At 48.2% G+C, this 21,475-nt stretch overlaps 5 protein-coding genes across 9 annotated transcripts; 3 read left to right on the top strand and 2 right to left on the bottom strand.

Moving 5' to 3' along the window:
- The first annotated feature begins 228 nt into the window (after positions 1-228).
- On the top strand, positions 229-2,007 carry LOC117135756 (E3 ubiquitin-protein ligase RMND5A). Its single transcript, XM_033296212.1, has one exon. The coding sequence runs from the start codon at positions 454-456 to the stop codon at positions 1,750-1,752; it is 1,299 nt and encodes a 432-aa protein (XP_033152103.1). The 5' UTR covers positions 229-453; the 3' UTR covers positions 1,753-2,007.
- An 11-nt stretch (positions 2,008-2,018) lies between these two features.
- Positions 2,019-5,674, bottom strand: LOC117135754 (U2 snRNP-associated SURP motif-containing protein). Its single transcript, XM_033296210.1, has 12 exons — positions 5,548-5,674; positions 5,372-5,488; positions 5,029-5,315; positions 4,553-4,971; positions 4,295-4,476; positions 4,189-4,232; positions 3,795-4,127; positions 3,494-3,736; positions 3,256-3,439; positions 2,944-3,196; positions 2,523-2,884; positions 2,019-2,466 (listed from the first exon to the last, which is right to left on the bottom strand). Exons 1-12 carry the CDS (start codon positions 5,602-5,604, stop codon positions 2,074-2,076), a joined length of 2,874 nt encoding a protein of 957 aa, XP_033152101.1. The 5' UTR covers positions 5,605-5,674; the 3' UTR covers positions 2,019-2,073.
- Positions 5,675-5,729: 55 nt separating this feature from the next.
- Positions 5,730-7,878, top strand: LOC117135755 (transcription factor grauzone). Its single transcript, XM_033296211.1, has 5 exons — positions 5,730-5,925; positions 6,004-6,770; positions 6,834-7,043; positions 7,108-7,483; positions 7,540-7,878. Exons 1-5 carry the CDS (start codon positions 5,803-5,805, stop codon positions 7,774-7,776), a joined length of 1,713 nt encoding a protein of 570 aa, XP_033152102.1. The 5' UTR covers positions 5,730-5,802; the 3' UTR covers positions 7,777-7,878.
- A 182-nt stretch (positions 7,879-8,060) lies between these two features.
- LOC117138176 (CDK5RAP3-like protein) lies at positions 8,061-9,888 on the top strand. The gene is made up of 4 exons (XM_033300065.1): positions 8,061-8,148; positions 8,211-8,385; positions 8,437-9,279; positions 9,334-9,888. Exons 1-4 carry the CDS (start codon positions 8,143-8,145, stop codon positions 9,837-9,839), a joined length of 1,530 nt encoding a protein of 509 aa, XP_033155956.1. The 5' UTR covers positions 8,061-8,142; the 3' UTR covers positions 9,840-9,888.
- A 118-nt stretch (positions 9,889-10,006) lies between these two features.
- On the bottom strand, positions 10,007-21,442 carry LOC117138174. Of its 5 annotated transcripts, XM_033300064.1 has the most exons (8): positions 20,727-21,442; positions 15,190-16,622; positions 14,292-15,123; positions 14,092-14,224; positions 13,523-13,977; positions 13,356-13,464; positions 12,875-13,293; positions 10,007-11,992 (listed from the first exon to the last, which is right to left on the bottom strand). In XM_033300064.1, the coding sequence occupies exons 1-8, from the start codon at positions 20,763-20,765 to the stop codon at positions 11,393-11,395; spliced, it is 4,020 nt and encodes a 1,339-aa protein (XP_033155955.1). In that variant the 5' UTR covers positions 20,766-21,442; the 3' UTR covers positions 10,007-11,392. The 5 variants fall into 5 exon arrangements, with proteins under 5 accessions (XP_033155955.1, XP_033155951.1, XP_033155952.1 ...); XM_033300060.1 differs by having other exon boundaries at positions 10,007-13,293; XM_033300061.1 differs by having other exon boundaries at positions 10,007-13,290.
- Positions 21,443-21,475: the final 33 nt, after the last annotated feature.

Below are 21,475 nucleotides of genomic sequence, written 5' to 3'. Positions count from 1 at the left end.
TAAAATTATAATTAGTGTTACACAAGCAAAAGGTTTAAGGTATACTTGGTTCGTTTAATGCTAGTTTTATTATGCATTATTAAGATGTTAAACTTGAATAGCTATTATAACTAAGGATCAACTAAGGATCCAATATAACGGTAATAAGTACAATGCAGGAGTTTACAAATATTAATTCGCTCAGCACTATGGCCTTTTATCGAAATCCAAATTATTCGATTTATCGATAGCATCGTGAGTGGTCCACCCAGCTCCAATGTTTTCGTCTTCTTTGTGTTATAAAATTAACAATTTATAAATACGCATTTTCCGCTGGACCACCGAAAATCGCCGTGACTTTGAAGAATCACAGTGCTATCAATCCACGAAAGCAAAAGGTTGTAAAATCGAAAGTGAACGCGCGCCTGGCGTGACTGGTTTCTAGGCTTTCACCCCACGAAACTGGAGCGAACAATGGACAGCGAGTCGTTGGCCTGTTCGTCGGTGGAGAAGGACCTGACCCGAGTGGTCAGCAAACTGGAGCAGCTGCACGAGAACGCGGAAGCGGACATCGGAGATATAGCCACACAGATGTCGGAGCTGGTGGAGGTTCTTAGTAGGGCGGAGCAGCTGGTGACCACTCTGAACTCCAGCACCCAGGTGTCCCAAGACGATCCCATGGGCGATGGGGTAAGCATGCAGGTCGAGACGGAACCGACGGCACCACAACGCCTTACCGAGCGCCAAGTGGAGAGTGTCCGGAATGCTATTGCCAGGTGCAACGAACGCGTGCAGAAACTCTCCACGGAGCACCGTGATCTGCACGGCTCCATTTCGAAGATCGGCAAGGCCATTGACCGCAACTTCAGCGCCGACTTCTCGTCCACCATGCGAGTGGACGTGTTGCAGGACGAGGATAACCTGATGTTGCTGAACAAGGCCATTGCCAAGCATTATTGTCGCCAGGGCATGGACGATGTGGCCCGCACGCTAATCCGCGAGTGCAAGATGTCGCCGGAGCATGCCCAGGATGTGTTCGACTCAGAGCGCGAGTTTGCCGACATCTACGGTATTTGGGTGAAGATCCAGAAGCGGGATCTGACTGACGCCCTCAAGTGGGCAAAGATGTACTCCCAGCAGCTGAGTGACCGCCACTCGCTCATTGAGTTCCGGCTGCACCGCATGCGCTTCATGCAGCTGGTCTCCTACGGATTGGACTCGCAGCGCGAGGCCATCTCCTACGCTCGACTGAACTTCAAGAAGTTTGCTGTGCGCTACGAGCACGAAATAGCCAACTTGATGGCCAGCTTTATATATCTGCCCAGTGGGCTGGAGAACTCGCCTTACAAGCACTTCTTGGGCCAGGAGAAGTGGACCGAACTGTCGTTCATATTCCTCAAAGACGCATGCCAACTGCTAGGCATCAGCAAGAACTCAGCCCTGTCTGTCGTGGTTAATGCCGGATGCACTGCCCTGCCCGCCCTGCTCAATATCAAGCAGGTGATGCAGTCACGCCAAGTCTTGGGCATGTGGAACGGCTGCGACGAGTTGCCCATTGAGATCGATTTGCAGCCGGAATTCCGCTTCCACTCGATCTTTGCCTGCCCCATATTGCGCCAGCAGACTTCCGAGGACAATCCGCCGAAGAAGTTGACCTGCGGTCATGTCATATCCAACGACGCCCTGCACAAGCTGAGTGTTGGCCACATACTGAAGTGCCCCTACTGCCCCGTGGAGCAGAATGCCGAGGAGGCTGTTCGCATCTACTTTTAAGTCACATCTATGTATTCACCTTATGATAATCACCACTGCTTATATGACCAGGCTCAGGCGGTTCGAGGACTGGTGTTGGTTGGCCGGCTTTCCTTAACAAAACGTAACCATTTTAATATAGCTTGCTTAGATTCATGTTTTTAGACAAATTCGCAGAGCGGAATCGAACTGCCTGGGCCGTGTGTTGTGCGTGTGTCCCACTTCCTAACAAAAGATTTAGATTTAAAATTATATATACTGTGTATTTAAAGCAAACGACGAAAGTGTTTTTATGTAGAATCCATGTTTAATTAAATACAAATCGTCCGAAGAGCACACACTCTAGTGCCTATGTTTGTGCTTGTGCTTGTCGCTGCGATGTCTCGGCGGCGATGGCTCTTCTCTGCGAGAGGAGCGCGAGGGGGTTGGAGAACTGCGTGATCGCGACGATCCGGAGGCAGGAGTTTCGTAGCGGGAGCTGCGAGAAGACCGCTCTGTATACCGCTTCGGTGAACTGGACGGACTACGCGACCGATTGCGTTTCGTGGATTTGGATGAGCGCGAGGTTTCAGGTGAATAGTCCCGTCGTTTGGATTCGGCACCGGAGAACGGCGAGTGGGATCGTTTGCGGGAACCGCTTCTGAACAGCGCTGGACTCTCACTCACCTTGGAGCTCTTGGATTTTATGTGCATGTAGCTGAGCGGGGAGTCTACAGTTGCCTCAGATCGCGAGTCCTGTTCGCAAAGAATTCATTTGTTACATCCGACTTACTGTATGTTACAGATCTTACCTGTTTAAGTAATCGCTTCCGGAATTGTTCCACTTGTTCGGGAACGGTCCAACCTGGTTCCAGGCGCCGTTTTCCGGACTCCAGTTCGTCCTGGTACTGAATTGCTTTCAACTCAATGTCTCTTAACTTCTGTCGCATCTCGTCGGTGTACTTTTGCGGATTGTCTTCTCCACTGTCGTCGTCCGAGCTAAAGAACTTAGGTGGATCTGGCGGATCGAGAGTGTCCCATTTGCTGGTGGTAATCGCCTGTGCTTCTACTTGCTGGGGATCAACTGTCTCCCACTTTGAGGGTATGAAGCCAGGCAACTTAGCCGAAGATTTGGTTTCTTTTTCCAACGGTACACCGTCGAGATCGTCATCCACTGGAATTCAGGATTATTTACTTATAGTAAGTAGGTTAAAATAACGTGCTTCTGCTTACATGGTATGCCATCGATTTCATCGAGGTATTCATCTTTCTTAGGTGTGTCACGCTTAGGAGTACCAGCATCTGCATCAGGTATGGCTCGCTTCAGGGCGCTCTTAAGCAAAGCAGCTCCATCTAGTGGCACTCCGTCTAGGTCCTCGTCGTCCTTTTCCTCTCCGGAAAGGGGTGCACCGTCGATATCTTCGTCCAGAGCCTCATCAAAACGCGTTTCGTGGGCTTGAGGGGAGGTATTAACTGGCTTGACGTACTAAACACAAAATTCCATTAGACTACACGCACAATTTGTAATGAATTTCGTTAACTAACAGGTTTGCCCAAGAATTTGGCCGTCAGCTGGGCCATAAAATCCTTGGGATATATGGTCCATTCCTCCCATGTACGGATTACATTGCAGACTCTGGATTTAAAGCCCTCTGCTTTCAATCGACTCTCGATGTTCAAGTAGTAGTTATGCAAGTTATCAAAGATGTCCAACAATTGTTTTTCCACACTAAATAATAGGGGGTATTACAACGAGTATGCTTTAATAAACTTATATACATACGATTTACGGAAGAACGAAGCATTCGCCACTTTAACAGTGCAGTTGTGCAGTATATCTGATATCAGATAAAGTCGAGCAATCTTCTTTGAAGCCAATGTATTAATATTTGACAGAGACTCGGCGATGCACTCGCAGATTTCATCAGCCGCATCTGCGTGCTCAATGCAAAAGATCATGGCATCTCCAATGCGGGCGCGTTCAGGAGTTAAGTGCCTAATCAAATCCTCGAGTCGATTGCGTTGCCTGTTTCGTTAAAGATAATTAATACTTATGTTCCGAGAATAATCTTTGCTAAACGTACGCATTGGACAAGGCTCCTTTGTGCACCACAGGAGCATCGGGATCAACAACCAGCTCATCTGGCATGCCTTGAGTGTAGAAGTTGGCGATCGGGGGCTTCCAAACCGGTCCGTTTTTGAACATACGGAATTCCTCCTCCCGCCATTCATTGGGCGTATCGCCCTGTAGCAAAGAGAACAGCTTCCATCGGTAGTAGATGTGGGCAGGACTCTCGTTGTCGAAGAGGAACGCAAAGAGCGGATTTTCCATTTCCCGAATCATGATCAAGGCCTCAAACATCGGCCCCTCGCGTATTACAAACTCGATCATCCGATGGATAACATTAAGAACAGCCCTGCAAAAAGGAAAGCACAGCAAAATGAGTTCTTGTTAAGTGAATTTGGTAAAATTCATACTTCTCTGTGGGTATATGGACTTTAACGACGCATTTGGAAAGTATCTATAAAATTGATCATTTTTATTTGTATTTCTTTAGAAGCTAGGAAGTGATTATTTACTTACCCGCTCCATATTCTCTTTGTCCTCTTGGTTGAACTCCTTGTAGTTTTTCTTGGGCAGCACATCAGCTTCACTGGGTGAAGGTTGGGCATTGAAGGGCAAACCTGAAGGAGGCGGAGGCAGGGTCATCTCAAGCAAGGCTTGCGGTGTAAAAATGGGCGTATTCATTATGGGCACGGTCTTTCCTGAAATGGTAATTAAATGGTTATAGTATTTAGATATATGAGGAATAAGAACTTCAATATAAGATCTAAAGATTACCCCATCCTAGACGCATCTCGTAGCCCATGATGTAGCGCCCGTTCAGTGTCTTGAGTGCCCTTTCCGCATCCTTGCGGCTCATGTAGGCCACAAAGCCGCAATTGCGTCCCCTTTGCTTCTCCTCCTCGGAACGGGGCCACATAATCTTGATACTGGCCAAGGGACCGTATCGCCCAAAGATTTCCATGAGCTGCTGCTCGGATATCTTGGGGTTCAGGTTGCCTAGGTACAGGTTTGTGGTATTTGGATCGCCCGTGTCAAACGAACCAGACTCCTTTGAGCTGCTTGAATTCTGGGAGGTGGTGGAGGCACTGCTGCTGGGCACAGGAGCAGCTGATGCAGCCGGTTGCTGTGCTGGTGCGGAATGGCTTGAGGCCATGTGCTTGTACTTGTGGCGCTCCTCACGCTCCTCTTGAATCCTGTGGGCATGAAACAATTAGTATGGAATACACACATGCACTACCAAGTGGGCCTACTGTCTCAATTCCTCCTTGAACAGCTCCAAGTTGCTCTTTTTCTTCTCCTGGTTTTTCTTTTTCAATGGACCCGAGTCCTTTTTAAGATCCGAGGCCAGGGTCTTGGCGTAATCCTCGACCTTGTCGGAGGAGCCCTTTTCCATCAGCTTGGAGACCGGCTTGTATAGCTTGCCCTTCTCCGACTTGTCCTCCCGCCGGGATCCTGCATCATAGGTGCCGGCTTTGACCCAAACTTTCGAGGAGGGGGTGGGTGCATCTTGGAAGGTCTCTACGAACTCTTTGAAGGCCTAAAAATCGGATTGGGTTATAATGGGTGGAGGAGGGAATAGCTGGAGTCGCCTACATGTGCCGCAGCAGCTGCATCCTCCTTTTTCTTCTGGTCCTCGAGCTCTTTTTTGGACAATTGTCGTTTGGAGAAGGTGCCCACCGTGAAGGCCTCCAACTTCTTTTCGCTTATCCGCTGGAAACAAGACCGGAAAATGTTAGGCTCGTTTCTCCGGCTACTCAGGACACCTTTACTTTTAAAGTGGCGGATGCGGCAGCCGAATCCTTGCTTTTATTCCCTTGTTTACTCATCTTTTCCACACAATATGCACATTATCAGGAATACGAAAATAGGAAAACCAGCAATTGCCAGTGTGGCCGACGTTGTACAACCAGTGCACAGTATGAACAGCGAACAAATCACGATGCAGCCGATAGTTGCGATGGGAGTTATCGACAGAGCTATGTAAATGACTACTTTTTATTATAGTTTTATCAAATAAATACGAAATGGATATCTGCCGCCTCTGTTTACGCGGAGTGAGCGGCGCCCAGATGTGTCTACAGATCTTCGATGTGGATTCGGGCGAGAGCAAGGTGGCGGAGGTGCTGCGCCAGCATTTCTGGTTCGAGGTAAGCTGCTGCCCTCCACCCACTTTTGTGCCTGGGAATCTTTTTTTACCACCATCTCGTTTCCGGAACGCCGTACAGGTACTGCCCAACGACGAGATATCCAAGGTTATCTGCAACGTCTGCTGGACGCAGGTGTCCGAGTTCCATCAGTTCTACGTGTCCATACAGGAGGCCCAGGTGATATACGCCACCACCTCCAAGTTCAAGCAGGATCCGGAGATGGTGAACACCTCCTGGCCGGAGGAGGTGCTCATGCCGGCCGACGTCCTTGCCGTCGACAACGATGTCGGTGCCCAGCTGAATGTGAATCCCCTCGACGAATTGGACCTTAGCCAGCCCATGTCCCCAGAAGACAGCAAGGTGGGCATCAAAACGGAGCGACAGTCACCCGACATGGAATTACTCTTTGAGGATGCCAACAATGAACAGGATGACGACTACGAGGACGACGAGGATGATGACACCGACGATCTGATCGTGACCCGAAGTGGACGCAAACGTAAACGGGACATGGCCAAGCCGGCTAAAACGAAAAGAGGAACGGTGGCGGTGGGCAGGAAGGGGAAGGAGAAGATGGTGGCCAAGCGGGGACCGCCCAAGAGGATATTCAAAATGGAACGCCTGCCGCCGTTCTGCAAAGAGGACGAGGAACTGATTAAGCGCTACATAGTCATGGGCTGCGAGCTGTGCATATTTCTGGCCGAGGACTTCGACGGTATCCGCGAGCACTTCAAGGACAAGCATCCGGACGAACGGCCGTACATCAAGTGCTGCGGACGCAAGCTCAACAAGCGCTGCCTCATCCAGGAGCATGCGAGGAGGCATGAGAATCCCGAGTACATCAAGTGGGTCTCTCCTACCATACCACAATCCAAAGCGATTTGATAATTAGCTTTCTTTTCCGGCAGATGCAAGGACTGCGGTAAGGTGTTCGCCAATTCCAGCGTACTGCGTGCCCACTGGCTGGTCCACCATGTTCCAGACGAGGAGTGCGACTTCCAGTGCGAGGACTGTGGCAAACGCTTCTCGCGACGCAACCTGCTCGAGCTGCACAAGGGCTCCCATGTGCCCGTCAACGAGCGCAAGTTCATCTGCCCGCAGTGCCCCAAACACAATGCGTAAGCCTCGCTAGCTAAACGGCAGTGTTTCCAATGCTAATCGTTCTTCTTTTTGTGACCATAGTTTTGCCACGGAGTACCACATGCAGGTCCACATCAGCATGCAGCACCGCAAGGCAGCTAATATCTGCCATGTGTGCGGCAAGAAGATCAAGGACAAGGCCGTCTTCGAAAAGCACGTTCGCCTGCACTTCGAGGAGAGCGGACCACGGATCAAGTGCCCGCGTCCGGACTGCGAGAGCTGGCTGAAGGACGAGGACAATCTCAAGCAGCATTTGAGGCGCCACAACGACGAGGGCAAGCTGTTTATCTGCTCAGAGTGTGGCAAGAGCTGCAAGAACTCCCGCGCGCTGATCGGTCACAAGCGTTACTCCCACTCGAATGTGATCTACACCTGCGAGCAGTGTGGCAAAACCTTCAAGAAGGACATCAGCCTTAAGGTTGGATAATTAACCTAACCAAATGTGTATCTTACTAATGTGATTGGTGTTTCCAGGAGCATATGGCGCAGCACACCGGCGAGCCACTCTACAAGTGTCCCTTCTGTCCCCGCACCTTCAACTCCAACGCCAACATGCACTCCCACAAGAAGAAAATGCATCCGGTGGAGTGGGACATCTGGCGAAAGACAAAGACCGGTAGCTCACAGAAGGTCCTGCCCAGCGCCCAAGTGGCGCAAATGTTCCGGGACGATGCCGATGCCGCAGCTATTGCCAATGACTATTCGGGTTAGGCCCGGAAATGCTTAAGGAAATCGATTTGCGGAAACCATTGCTTAGTTTTTGATTGACCTTTGTTTGAAAACAAAATATATGTATAATAGGAATTATTTGAAAGGACGAGCGGTTTGTTGACATGTTGATGGGTTCTTTAGCTATTTAAATTAAGTAATTTTTTAATTTAAATGTTTTATTTAGCTACAGTCAGAAATTAAAATTGAAATTTACAAAATTTGCAGTGTGAATGTTTTGGATTTTTCAATTGGAAAAAAATAGGTATGATGGTTGAAGTATCCGCTTTGTTTATTACAGTAGACTGGTCACACTGCCAGCTGCCAAAATAATAGAAAACCGTCTGCGTGGACAAACATTTAATTAAAATGAATGTAAGCACTTTATTAACGAAATCATTGGGAAAATTTCGTTCACCAGCATTTTATTTGAGCAGGAGTCCGAGATCCCCATCGACATACACACGCTGAAGCTGCAGGACTGGCTGATCAGCCGCAGGATTGTGCCCAAGAATGTGCAGCAGGAGATTAGGGAGATCCACAAGAAGATTAGCAATGCCCTGCAGGACATGCCTTCCAATGAGCAACTGATCAAGCTGTTGGCCCGGACAAGTAGGTGCCCAGTGCCCCGAAAGCAATGCCACTAATGTGTCCCACTTGCAGATATTAACTACTACCATGTTAAGGAGATCATTGAGATCCTCAAGCAGACGGAGAAGGACACCAAGAGCGTGTTCGGCACCTACGGCAGCCAACGCATGAAAGACTGGCAAGAGATTAGCCGCCTTTACGAAAAGAATGCCACCTACCTGGCCGAAACGGCTCAGATTTTCGTGCGCAATGTGAACTACGAGATTCCCGGAGTCCGCAAGCAGATGGCCAGACTGGAGCAACAGGCGGACGAGACCCAGAAGCGAGCGCACGATCTGAACAAGCCCGAGAGCCAAATCCTGGCCGACCACTCGGCTCTGCTGGACAAACTTGGTGTCAAGGGCGACAATCTGCATGACGAGTTCGTCCAGGTTCTAGCTGGTCTACCGGAACTATACGCCAAGTCGCTGGTGGGCATTGCCAATATTCAGCCGGGCATCGACATGTATGCCGAGGTCAGCGGCAACAAGCAGGTGCTGCCTATTCTGAGCCACCTGGTGGAGTTCGGCAACACCACCGTGTACCAGTACATCCACAAGGAAGCACCCTTGGCCGTCGAGGAGCCGCCCATTCGGCTAAATCTCAGCGAGGGCATCGCCAGCAAGGATGACAATGCTGTGGCGGAGATTGATTTTGGAACGGATGACAACGGTGGAACTTCGTCGACCGTTTCGGCTGAGATTATCGACTATGGGGACTTCGGCAGCGGGGACTTGCCGGAAGGCGACGGCGGCAACATAGACTGGGGCATTGAGAGTGCACCCACCAATGCGGTGGAGATCAACTTTGACATTCCGGTCGAGGAGTACGGCATCGTGGTGGAGGGCACCGGCATGGATGGCGGCACTGCCAAGGGTAAGATCCTATATCATACTCGATTTTATGACGATTAATGGTTTGTTGTTTCAGGCGATCAGGCCTACACTTTGCTGGACTCGCCCAACTATCGCGATCGCTTCCTGGACGAAATCTTTGAACTGGAATCATTCCTACGCATGCGTATCTACGAGCTCAAGCAGCTGGAATCCTCCAGCGACATCATGTTCTCGCTGATGGACACCATTGCCACCCACGACGGTGAGAGCATCTGGAAGATACTCGTGTCCGTGGAGAAAATAATCAAGCAGTCCTCCGACGAGCAGACGCGGCACCTCTTCCAGCTGAAGCACTCCCCCAAGTATGCCAATATGCTGGCCAACAAGCTGCAGCAAATGACAAAGGCCGTGGAGAAGCTGCGCGCCACGCGAGATGCGCTCAAGCAGTGCACCATCGAGCTGCGGGAGCAGCGTCAGCAGCTTAATCCCGTGCTGGAGGAGCTGATTGCCCAGACTCGCACGCTGCAGTCGCACATCGAGAAGGATATATCTAAGCGTTACAAGAACCGGGTGGTCAACTTGATGGGAGGTGTTAACTAATGTAACTTTTGTTGGCTGTTTGTTAAAAATAAACTGGTAAATGGGCAAAGTACAAAGATTGCTTTGTAAATTTTTTAAAAGAAGTTTATTTTTATTTTGCTATTTTTATTAAATATACAAATTTTATTTATATTGTGTTCTTTCTTTTAATTGCCATTTTGCTTCTCTTTTTTTTTTTTTTGTATCCAGAATACAAACCTAATTTTAGTGAAGTTTGTTGATTTCATTTTTCGTTCTCTTTTCTTTTCTTTTCTTACTTTTTTTTTGTTGCTTTTGTTTTGTTCATAAAAGTATGCTTACACAGTTAACGTTTTAAACTTTCACTTAAATGTAAAATTCTTATGTTGCTGAATTTTAATAATGTGTAAAACAAGAACAACGCTGTGATTAACTTAAATGTTTTGGGGGCCTGTGTCTTGAATATAAGGAAATTCATCGAGATATATTGAATAAGCCGGGTGTACATAGATGTACATCTAGAATGGTAGAATGGGGGAGCTTCAATTAAATCGGAAATGCTATTGAGTAGCTATACAAGGTTTGGGTGTAAAAAGCCACAAAATGTCGGGGTATACATTGGGATATCAACTAGACTTAGGCACTAATCTAACAAAAGTGTGGCTGGCGGTAATCAGCAGAAAGGCTTCGTAAGTATAATCAATTCGTTAACTAAATAGAAAATAACAAGCACTATCGAAAATACAATTAATTATACGGGGGAAGAGGCCTCATGATATGGTTACAACTTTGTGTGGTCAAAGCGTCGTGTACTTTTGTTTTCTATCTATCTTTCGTCTCCGTTTGTGATGCGATTTGTTTGCGATTAAAATCAATCATCTCATCTACAACTTGGGCGTCTCCCTCTCGAGCTTTACATAGATATCGTATGTACGGATATAATGTTGGATTGTTTTGATTATACATAAACGCACGCGTATTTGTATTTGTGGTTGCTGCTGCTGCGTTGCGTTCATAACTCGTATGGTAAATGTTAAATAAGCATAAGGTTTGTTCGAAAGTTGCTTGTGGTTGTGGTCTGTCTGCCATTATTGTATAGTTGCTTAGCCTAATATATATGCTTCATATAATTTATATATGTATATTTATTATTTATAGGGTTTAATTTAATTCTTGCTCTCGCCTCGCCTCGCTTAGGTGCTACTATGTATATGTCTGAATTTATTTATGTATACATGCTTCTCTTTATCTGATGTACTTTGTAAATGATTACTTTTTTTATACACGTATCATAGCGCCGGTCGGATTAGATATTCTGAGCTCATTCCGCTCTAATCTTTATGTTATTGCTCTTAATTTCAAAAAAAATGTGTGGACTGCCCTATCTACACAACTCCTCGCGTTCCACACATCCACCGTCCCCCCCTAAACTTACAATCTAAGCGAACTTGTTCCGTATTCCGTTTCCTGTTTTCCTGTTTCCGGTTGTTTCTTCAATGAAAAACATCGCCTCTCTTGGCTGGCTCCATCCACCAGCGATGGTGGTGAAGGTGATTCGGCTGCTGGGCGGCTGCCTGCTGATTTTGCTTCGACTGTCAATCGTTCTTCACTGGGTAGTAGATTAGATCCGGCTGCTGGCCGTGCGGCGGCATTTGCTGCATCATGCCGCCCATCATGGGCGGCAGCACGCCCTTGGTATCGTCTCCCAGCATCGGATAGCCCACGCCGACTCCCACGCCTACGCCCACTCCGACACCGACTCCAACTCCCGTGCGATCGTACACGTTGCTATGCGGCGCTGGCGGGGGTAACAGATGGGGGTGCGGATGCAGTGGCTGCTGTTGCTGCGCCTGCAGGCCATGTGGGTGGTAGGGTTGAAAGCTGTTCTGTTTCTGCTGTTCGCTCACCAGCTGGTCACTCAAGTGCTGCTCGTAGGCGCCTCCGTAAACGCCGCCTCCGCTGCGCATCAAGCCGCTCCCATATGCACCGGCACTGTGATGTTGCTGCTGCGCCGCCTGCTGTTGTTGCTGCTGCTGCTGCTGTTGGGCTGATGGCGTTTGTTGCTGCTGCATCAGATCGAAGTTGTACTCCATTGGCGCGGGATTTGTGTCAATGAGATTCGTTAGTATGCTGCCGATGTTGTTGTAGTTGTGGGGATCACTTGAGTTTGTCTGACTTTGCGCCTGCTGTTGCTGCTGCTGTTGTTGCTGCTGCGTCGCTTGCTGCTGTTGTTGCTGCTGTGGCTGCTGCTGCTGTGAAGTCTGGCTAAAACCAGGCGCCGGCCACATATGCTGGAAGCTCATCAGATCACTAGCAAGGGTTGGATCTGGCTGCTGCGGTTGTGGGTGTTGTTGCTGCTGCTGCTGGGGTTTGCTTACTGCTTGCTGTTGCTGCTGCTGCGGAGTTGGCGGCACATTCATTGGAAGACCTAGGAACTCGGCCGATTCCACAATATAGAATTTGTTATCCTTGAGCTCCACCTGCTGATTGTTCGGCGGATTGCCAAAGTTCATGTTGCCCCACGTGTCGGCAGCCTGTTGCTGCAGAAACTGCTGCTGCTGTTGTTGCTGCTGCTGCTGTTGTTGTTGTACTGGAGCAGGTTGTGGCGACTGCAGTCTCGCATGCTGATGCTGTGGGGAATGCGATGGTTGCTGATGCTGCTGCTGAAGCTGCTGCGCCGCAGGATGATGGTGAAGAGGCGAGCGCTGATTGTGGCGATGTTGCTGTTGCATCATCAGCTGGTGTTGATGGTGCATTGGCGGCATGTGGTGCGGAGAGCTAAAGTGCTGTTGGGGCTGCTGTTGTTGAAGCTGCGAAGGATGCGGAGGATGTGGACTCTGCGGCGTGTGACTCCTCATATGCTGCTGCTGCTGTTGGGCGAGATGATGTTGTTGCTGCTGGGGCTGCTGCTGTTGTTGCTGCTGCTGTTGTTGTTGCTGATACTGGCTGATCAGTTGATGCTGCTGATAGGCACCAGCTGCCGGATTGGACTCAAAGTGAAATTGTCCGTCCTGGCCGAAACTATTCATCCGCTGCAGATGCAGTTCTCCGGGCGCAACTCGTGACTGTGGCGGCGCCTGCTGTTGTTGTTGCTGCTGCGGCGGTGGCGGCGTTGCATGTTGCTGATGCAAGGCATTTTGGGGCTGCTGCTGTCCTGGCTGCTGTTTCTCCGCATTAAAGCTCTGATTGTATATGGAATTCTGCTGAGATTCACTCGTCGACACCGAGTGTTGCGACGTGGACGCCGTGGAGGACTGCGAGCTGTTGCTGCTAACCATGGCCGCATTGAATTGATCCTGTTGCAGGCATCCCGGTGTGGTGGAGACCGGCGGCGGCGGAGTCGGCGTGGCTGCAGAGCCCTTCGGTTGTTGTTGCTGGGATGATGCTGCTGCTGCTGCGGCGGCCGCTGCCTGCGCTTTTGCCTTGCTGGTTACTGCCTTCTTGCTGGCCTTCACAGGCGGTGGACCCGGCATGTCCGGTAAGCTTCCCATATCTGCTGGACAGGAGATAACGTTAAGCATGGCTTTTGATTTTAGGCAAAGTTCTCCACATTCTTACCTTCTTCGCTTGTTTTGGGAAAGCGCTGCTTTCCCTTCTTAGGCGGAGGTGGCTCGTTTCCGTGCATTGTCTGCTTGTGGCGCACCAGATGCGTTTTCCACTTGAAGGTCTGCAAAGGCATCACGATAAATTGTGTTGGTCAAGCCAAGAGGTACGCTTAGACTTACCTGATCGCAATAGTTGCAGCAGTGCGGCCTCTCCTCCGAGTGCGACGGCAGGTGCCGCTGCAGCGACTTGGCCGATCCGAAGCGTTTGCCGCACAGCGTGCATTTGCACTCGGATACGTCCACGTGGGCGTTGCTGTAGTGCTCCTTGAGCGCGGGATATGTGAAGTACGACGAGCCGCACAGATCGCACACGTAGGGCCGTTTGATCTCGGTGTGCAGCTGGACGTGCCGCTCCAGGTTGGCTTTCAGCGTGAAGCGGTTATGGCAAATGTGGCACTCGAAGAAGTTGTCGCGCTTGTGCACACGAATAATGTGCTGGTACAGGGCATTCTTCGACTGGAACTCCTCGCCGCACACCTCGCAGATAGCGCCGTCCGCCTTGTGGCCCGTCTCCTCGAAGTGTTGCTGCAGTTTCTTTTGCGGAAACTTAAGACCGCACTCGCCGCAGGGAAAGGCTGCAATTGGAACAGAGGTTAGATCATCAATCACTAGTTTGTTGGAGGAGCTGATGCTGTTGCCGTGGAACTCCACCCGAGAACTTGGTGAAATTTACATTCACGTCGACTCACTTTTGATTTCCTTCTTATTGTGCGACTCCACGTGTGCGTGGAACTGCTGTTTGCGGGAGTACGACTCTCCGCACGTCTCACACACAAACGGAAACTCCTTGACATGCATTGTCCGGTTGTGGTGGATTATTTCCTAGAAATAAATAGAGTGAATTCTTAGTACTATTCCTCGATATTTGGCTTATGATATGGCTAGTTACCTCCAGCGTGTTCCCGTTGCGCTGACCGCAGTCGTGGCAGTAGCCCGGATGCATTTTGTAGTGGTCCAGCAGGGACTTTCGCTTGCGATACGACTTGGGACAGAGCAGGCAGTTGTAACTGGGCTTGTCCTTTTTGCTACCGGGCGTCTGGCCACCACTTCCTCCACTACCGCTACCGTGCTGCGATGGTGGCGCCTGTAGCGATGTGCTGCTACTGCTGCCGCCATCTATTAGTTGTTGCTTGGCCGCGTCTAATTCGTCCAGGTCATGGTCTAGATCGTCGTCGTCCTCATCCGCCGACAGGTCATTGTCGTCCAGTTCTAGGGAGGAGTTAAGCTGGCCACTCACAGCAGGTGTGTCGCCCAGGTTCGACAAGGCGGCCAGAGCGGGCATCTGTCGACTGTTCATCATTGAGGCTCCGTGTTGCGGGAAATCCTCTGGCATCATCATCATCTGGCGCTGCTGGTGCGGCATACCACCATGCTGCTGCTGCTGCTGTTGCATCATTCCACCCATCATAGACAGCGGATTATTGCTTGAGTTGTAGTGTTTTTGCTGCTGATGAAGCTGGCTGGCGAGGCTCGAACTACCGCCCTGCATGATGGCGTTGGCAGTCCCATGAGCCGCCTGTACGGCTTTCAAATCCCTGTTCTCCATGGGCATCGACATGGGCATATGGTCTGATGGTTTCATCGACACTGCCAGCTGATTCTGCGCCTGTGGCGTCAGTTGAGGGCGGTGTAGACTGACATTGTTGCTGTTATTATTATTGTTGCTGATGCTATTGCTTGACGTAAGGCCGTTGATCACAAGATTTGCACTGCTGCTGCTTCTGCAAGCAAAAAAAACAAACGATAATTAGTATTTATAGTTAAGAAAACATTAAAATAGTACTCACAGGTGATGCGAATGATGACTATTGTTCTCCAGGATCACCCCGCTGATGCCATTCCCATTACCGGCGCTCCCACTTCCGCTGCTGCTACTGTTGCTGCTGTGTCCACTGGCGCTGTTCATACTGCCGGCGCCAGCTAGCATGTCATCGATCTCGGGTTCCATCTCCAGACCATCGATCAGACGCCCAGCGCCTACACCCTCGTCAATGAACTCCTCGAACTTCATAATCTCTTGGGCAGCCGACGACAGCTGCGATTCCGTTTCCGACTCCAATTCGGAGTCGCCAAACGAGATGGCCGGCAATTGCTGCTGCCGCTGAATCTCCTCCAGCTGCTGCTGCTGAATATCCTCCAACTGCTGCTGCTGCTGTTCTTGCTCCTGCTGGACCTCCTCCTGGTTCTGCAGCTGCTCCTGCTCCTGCTGCTGCTGAAACTCTTCGTCCCGCTGAATCTCGCTCTGCTCCATCAGGATGACCAGTTGGCGGCGTTCCCGCTGACGACGCCACTCCTCCAGCCGCTGCTCGCGCAGCTCCTTTAGAACCCGCATCGAGGGCGTGGTCCCCAGCAAGCGTCCATTCACAACAAAGTTCTCGTAGAACTGGCGGAGAAAGGGCTTGTAGTGCTGACTGAGCGCCAGGCGGAGCAGAGCCCGGAACTGGGCCTTAAAGGCCCGCTCGCTGAACTCGCCGGTGCTGTGGTGATATCGCATCGTATACTGGCTGTCCTCGTGGAAGACATAGCCATCGCCCAACTGGCCGTGCTCCTCTTTCCGTCGCACACTCGACACGGTCAGGTGCATGTTGTTGGTGCGCATTCGCTTGACCATCTTGCCGTCACTGCTGTTGCTGTTGGTCTCATCACCATTCCCATCCGCATCACCGCCCAGCTGGTCCTCGTCCTCGAAGGTGGCAGCATACTTCCGCTTGACCAGCAGCGAAACTCCGGACTGGATCAGCTCCAGCGGATCGCCAGGGCCCAGGGCCAGGGCGTCCACATTGTTGCCGGTGTGGAACTGCAGGGAAGACGAGTTCTGCGTGTCCGCATCGTCGAGAAAGTCCTCCTCCTCCTCCTCGAGGCACAGGAACTCCTCTTTGCAGGGTATCTTCTCGAAATTCTGGTTCAGATCCGTCGAGCCCGCCTCCTCCTCATCGTTCTCTCGCTTGATCTCCGCTTCGCAACCGATTCCCAGTTCCTTCTTCTCCTTCTTGGCGGTCAGCAGCAGCTGGAGCTGCTTCGTCCTCGCTAGCTCATGCTGCTGCGCCCTGCCTCCAGCCTCGCCATTGTCATTGGCCGCAGCTATGTGACTGAACAGATTCCTGACGACTTGGTCGCAGGCCTCCGGGTATTTGCACTTAAGCGTCTGCAGCAAGAATTGAATAGCATCGCACCGCAATGCCGTGTTGAGGGTGTCCAGTAGATTTAGTGATTGATCCACCTGGAAAGTAATATGTGACATTAGAATTGCGCTTAGCTATTCAAGATCTAAAAGTGAGTTAGAAGATTAAAAGTTTGATTTAACATTGGAATATTTTGCTTGGTTTTTGTAATTCATAAGACTTAAACAAATGCTTTAAGCCCACGGTGCCTAAATTATTGCGCTAGTGGAAAATAAATTACCAACTTCCGCTTCAAGCCGCCCATTTCCATTTCCACGGAGAAAACAACAAAGTACGGAATGTGATGGGTGGGAGGGACGGGGTTTGCGGCAGGGTTGCCACCTTACTACGAGAGATTTGTTAGTTCCGCTAAAGACCCAATTAGAATCTTCATTTGTTTCAATAAAACGGCAAAACTCTCTCGCAGAGCGCATGCTGATGGAAATAACTGTCGTCAAATGCAATTACTGATTATTATTTTCCAAACAATTTAATGCAATTAGAGTGGTAGATAGAGAGGGGCGGGAAGCGAAGTAAGAGAGAGCTCGCGTAGACAGCACGGCGACGCCGACTGCGCTGTTCGCGCAAGCGATTAGCACTAACACAGCGACACACAGAGAAACAAGAGCGAGCGAAGATGGCGAAAAATAGAAAAGAAAAGGAAAAACAAAAACAGCAACAGCGGAGGCAGAAGAAGAAGCAGAGAAATTAAAACAGCGCACAATTTGTGCTACTTTTCCCCATTCCACAATGTTGCTATTATGTATGTATGTTCGCCGTTTGTGTGCCTGTGTATTTGCAGCGATTTGTAGTTGTTACAAACACAATGTGGGGCTCTCTGCCCGTTCTCCTCTAGCAACCCATCCACCCACTGTGCGAGAGGGAGAGGGCAGCAGTGGAGAGGAGCCGAGGTGGGTGGCTTTCAAAAGGGGGTGGAGTAGAAGGGGACTAAAAGTAAACGACGACGCAACCCTGAAAAGCTTTAAACGCCCTCAAATACCCTACCTTCAAACAGATTTATTTATTTCGATTTATTTATTTCTATAAAGTATATGACGTTAATAATAATAAAATAATAAATCAATAAATATGTTCATAAATTCGTTTTGAATGTAACCATATACTACAACTATACACTATAATGGCAGAGTATTTGCACTTCGACTGGCCAACCCTTGTTTATTTTGTTGTTTTTTATTTGCCTCATATCATATATCAAATAGTTGGTACACAAACACTTTTGACAGAACTTCACAAGTTGTTTTTGCAAGATAATAAACAGCACTGATAGATATTGTTACAAAAGTTTATTGTTTCACTTAACAGTTGTGCATGACATTGTTTTATAATATCTATCGTGTATTTATAGAGCTATTTATATGGATTCAATGAATTAATTTAGTGGCTAGGTAGTCTACATGACCTTTATAGCAGTGTATAACAAACGTTACTTTCTCTCAGTCAAACCGCTTTTAATCAATCAAGTTTTAATGGAAACAAAACGGTAGTTCTTGGACAAAAGATTTCTGAGTCTGCTAAGCGATAGTAACAATTTATTTTCCCCATTCTATCTGTGTGGCAACGCTCCGCTGTGCGTTTTAGTTGTCAATAAAGTTGCTGTAAATTTAGATTGCAGATAACACAAACTAACAAACACAACTACGCGCACATGTGCATGTAAGCATGTCTAAGCTTTTATTATAAACTTAATTCGTTTGTCTTCTCAGTGGGGCAAGCGGAGAGAGGGAGAGAGCCCGAAAGTTGGGCAGAACGAGAAGGGGAGCTTGGGAACGCGCAATGCAAGAGTAAAGCAAATGCCATATTTAATTAGAATTTTTTTGTGTTCTAATTAAATGTTAGTTGGTGTACGAGAGTGTGCGTGTGTATCTGTGTGCTCTATGCTCGGATCTGTGTGCATGTGTTTATGAGAACTAAAAATAACCGAGTTGTAGATATTTTGTCTGGATCGTTTCTTTTTTTTTTTTGGGAGATATCCCTTGCAGGGTGTGGGCTATTCGATAAACGAACATGCCTCCTTCCCGATTTATTCAGCCTTTGTTGCTGCCCAGAAATATTTAGTTCGTTTGCAATTGTTATGTACCTGTTCATTTCTCACATAAAGACCCAAAGAGCTATCTTCGAAATACTTATGTACACGTGAGCACATCTACACTAACACGTACTTACGGTGCTCGGATGGGTGAACCGTTATAGGGGCAGGTGGGCGGGGGAATGACGTTGGCTGCATTTTTAGCAAAATTTATGTTATACATTTAGTGCTTGCCGTCTCCCTCTCACCCGCACACACACTCTCACACCGAAGCTCTCAAAGTGGAACTCATGCACGCGTACATATGTGTGCACATACATATTTACGTTCAAATAGTTGTACTAATCAAATAAAAATAGCATTTACATCGCCCTCTCTTTCCATTCCTTTTTTCAGAGTTTTATTAATGAAATTGGCACAGCAAAACACACTGCAATCAATTCGAGTCTATGTGGAAGGGATGGGAAAACAAGAAAGGCACTCAATCCATGTCGTAAACTCAATTAAAAGCGATAAAAACTTTAATTGTATTACTGCACAACGAAATTAATTAAGGAGCACAAAGAGTGATTTAACTGCAGACGAAATGACTATTTTAAATAGTGTGCAGTGAAATGCTTGGTTTTAGACAACCATTCTGTACAATTCAGTGCATTTAAATCGGTGAATTTGAATGCCATTGACCACTTTCTTCCCGCTTAATTGCAATAAAATACTTGCTCCACTGTGCGGTGCTGTTTACTATTCTTCTTCTTCCACTTGTGCTTTGCTTCGTACATTCGTACTCGATTCGCCGTCTCACTCGCGCCTGCATGTGAAATGCCTCGAATTTATATGCATACAAGAGGAAAAGAGAACTCCCCACTCACTCCCCCTCCACCCGACGATCCACCTACCACTCTCTCCACTTCGCCCCAAAAACAACAACACACACACACATAGAAAGCGGGAGGGAGAGCGAGAGGCACAATCAAACTTTTGGATTTTATAGTATTTGTAGTATTAGTATTTATGTAAATGTGCTTTGCTTGTGTGGCCAAAGTAAATGTAAATGTTGTTATAAACTAATAAAAGTAAAAATAAATATTTTCTCGAATATAACGAAGGAAAACAAAACAAAAGTGAATAATAGCAGTGATGAAATGGGTCGAAGAGTGGGGAGTAGCAGAGAGAAGGAAAAGAAAGAGGCCGGGGGTGGGGGGACTACAATTCATTTTAGAGGCAAATAGAAAAAACAAAAATAACATTATGTGGCACTCAACGAAAGGGGAAAGGAAAGGGGGAGGAAGAAAACGAGGAGGAGGAGGCAAATGGAAATGGGAGTGGTATGGGTTTGCCTTTGAATAGGGATAGTGGGAGTGTGCGGCGGGTGAGGAGGTGAGCGGCGGGGTGGAGGAAAAGACTCGGCGGAAGTTCACACAAACACACACACAGTATTTTTGTGTGTGTGTTATTGTGGGTGGGTGGAAATTGTGCAAGAAGCGATTGTGGGGGGCTCTAAATCAACGGAGCTTTTAAAATAATAAAGCCAACAGAAATAGGGGGGGAATTTTGTGAACCACCCTTCTTCTACAGCTAGCTACACTGACGAAAAAGTAACACAGCTCTGATTTGGACAGTTAGGCCGCCAATTCCCGCTCAAACTCATTAGCTGCGTCTCTTTGTTTACTTCAGGTGCTTCGCGTTTCCAATTGGAGAGGAGAGCTGAGCGCGATTTGAATGACGAAAGCAAGAGCAAAACTAAATTCGGATTAATTTTAATCGCAACGACCTTTTCACATTACAGCAACAATAATCACAACAACAACAACAACAACAGATAAATATACAACGAAAACAACAATAATAAATGCGACCAGTGCACACTGTACTTCATTTGTTATCTGTCCTCCACCTCCTCCTCTCTCTCACACTCTATCTCTCTCTTTCGCTCTGCCGCTTTTTTCCTACGCATTACACGTTGTTTTGCTGCTCTCTCAATTAGACAGTCGCAGTCACACGGAATGTAGACTGCACACACACTTACGAACAGCAGCTGCTGTATGTGTAAGTGATATTGGAATGGTGGAAAAAGTGGGACGGGATGGGGTAATGGTAAACATTATTTAATTACCAGTAATTTAAAATCCAACTGTGTAGTTTTGTTATCCATTTTGTTGTTGGCTTCTGCATTTGGCTGAATTTTATTTATACGTTTCACTCTCTCACACACACATTTGCACTTACACGCGCACAGAATCTCACTCGCTCACACACACCAACACATGCGTGCGTGTTTTTTTTTATTATTTCGATTTTTCTTTTAGAGCCTGCTTCGCGTTTCTTCTTGCTTCTTTGCTGTGGCTCAGCTCTTTTTTTGTGTTATTCCATTCTCCTCTCCTTTGCTTTTGACTTTTCGTACGTCGCTCTCACTGTATTGACACAACATTGAGAAATTCCCATTGGTTTTTTTTTGCCCCCCTTTTTTCACATTTTTGCGCCTAATGGGGGAATTTGCAGATTTTGTTATTGCATAAAGCGAGAGAGCACGGTGAATATTTAACAACCGTGCGCCTATTTAGCTCTAGGCTGCTTGCAACTTTCTGTGGCACACACACACACACTCACACGCGCGCTCATTGCCTGTTTGCTGCGAATGAAAAATGGTTTTCCAATCCGTTTTCACCACGCGTTTTGCGCGCACTCTCCAATTACGCATAAGCCCCTCCGTAGAAACCGATTAACCGTTAGTTAAGCAAGTATAATTGAATTTTTTATAACAGCAACAGCAAATAAAAAGCGACGGAATTTTTCTCAAAATGTTTTGTACGGTATTTTTTTAGTGACTGCCCGTCGCTGGCCATTTTTAGCAGCTCTTCGCTG

Source organism: Drosophila mauritiana, chromosome 2R (assembly GCF_004382145.1).
Source record: "Drosophila mauritiana strain mau12 chromosome 2R, ASM438214v1, whole genome shotgun sequence".
NCBI classification, from domain to species: domain Eukaryota; kingdom Metazoa; phylum Arthropoda; class Insecta; order Diptera; family Drosophilidae; genus Drosophila; species Drosophila mauritiana.
The sequence above is the reverse complement of the archived record's forward strand: the minus strand, read 5'-3'. Positions and strand labels throughout refer to the sequence as shown.

Bases quoted from the DNA above. Each gene is read 5' to 3' on its own strand.
- LOC117135756 (XM_033296212.1), top strand. From the start codon at position 454: ATGGACAGCGAGTCGTTGGCCTGTTCGTCGGTGGAGAAGGACCTGACC.
- LOC117135754 (XM_033296210.1), bottom strand. From the start codon at position 5,604: ATGAGTAAACAAGGGAATAAAAGCAAGGATTCGGCTGCCGCATCCGCC. The intron at 3,440-3,493 runs GTATGTATATAA...CCTATTATTTAG, and splicing joins GCTTCGTTCTTCCGTAAATC to TGTGGAAAAACAATTGTTGG. The intron at 3,197-3,255 runs GTTAGTTAACGA...TTTTGTGTTTAG, and splicing joins CCAAATTCTTGGGCAAACCT to TACGTCAAGCCAGTTAATAC.
- LOC117135755 (XM_033296211.1), top strand. From the start codon at position 5,803: ATGGATATCTGCCGCCTCTGTTTACGCGGAGTGAGCGGCGCCCAGATG. The intron at 5,926-6,003 runs GTAAGCTGCTGC...AACGCCGTACAG, and splicing joins GCCAGCATTTCTGGTTCGAG to GTACTGCCCAACGACGAGAT. The intron at 7,484-7,539 runs GTTGGATAATTA...TGGTGTTTCCAG, and splicing joins AGAAGGACATCAGCCTTAAG to GAGCATATGGCGCAGCACAC.
- LOC117138176 (XM_033300065.1), top strand. The intron at 8,386-8,436 runs GTAGGTGCCCAG...TCCCACTTGCAG, and splicing joins CAAGCTGTTGGCCCGGACAA to ATATTAACTACTACCATGTT. The intron at 9,280-9,333 runs GTAAGATCCTAT...TTGTTGTTTCAG, and splicing joins GGATGGCGGCACTGCCAAGG to GCGATCAGGCCTACACTTTG.
- LOC117138174 (XM_033300060.1), bottom strand. From the start codon at position 20,765: ATGGATAACAAAACTACACAGTTGGATTTTAAATTACTG. The intron at 16,623-20,726 runs GTAATTAAATAA...ATTACTTTCCAG, and splicing joins AGTTGGATTTTAAATTACTG to GTGGATCAATCACTAAATCT. The intron at 13,978-14,091 runs GTGAGTCGACGT...TTCCAATTGCAG, and splicing joins CAATAAGAAGGAAATCAAAA to CCTTTCCCTGCGGCGAGTGC.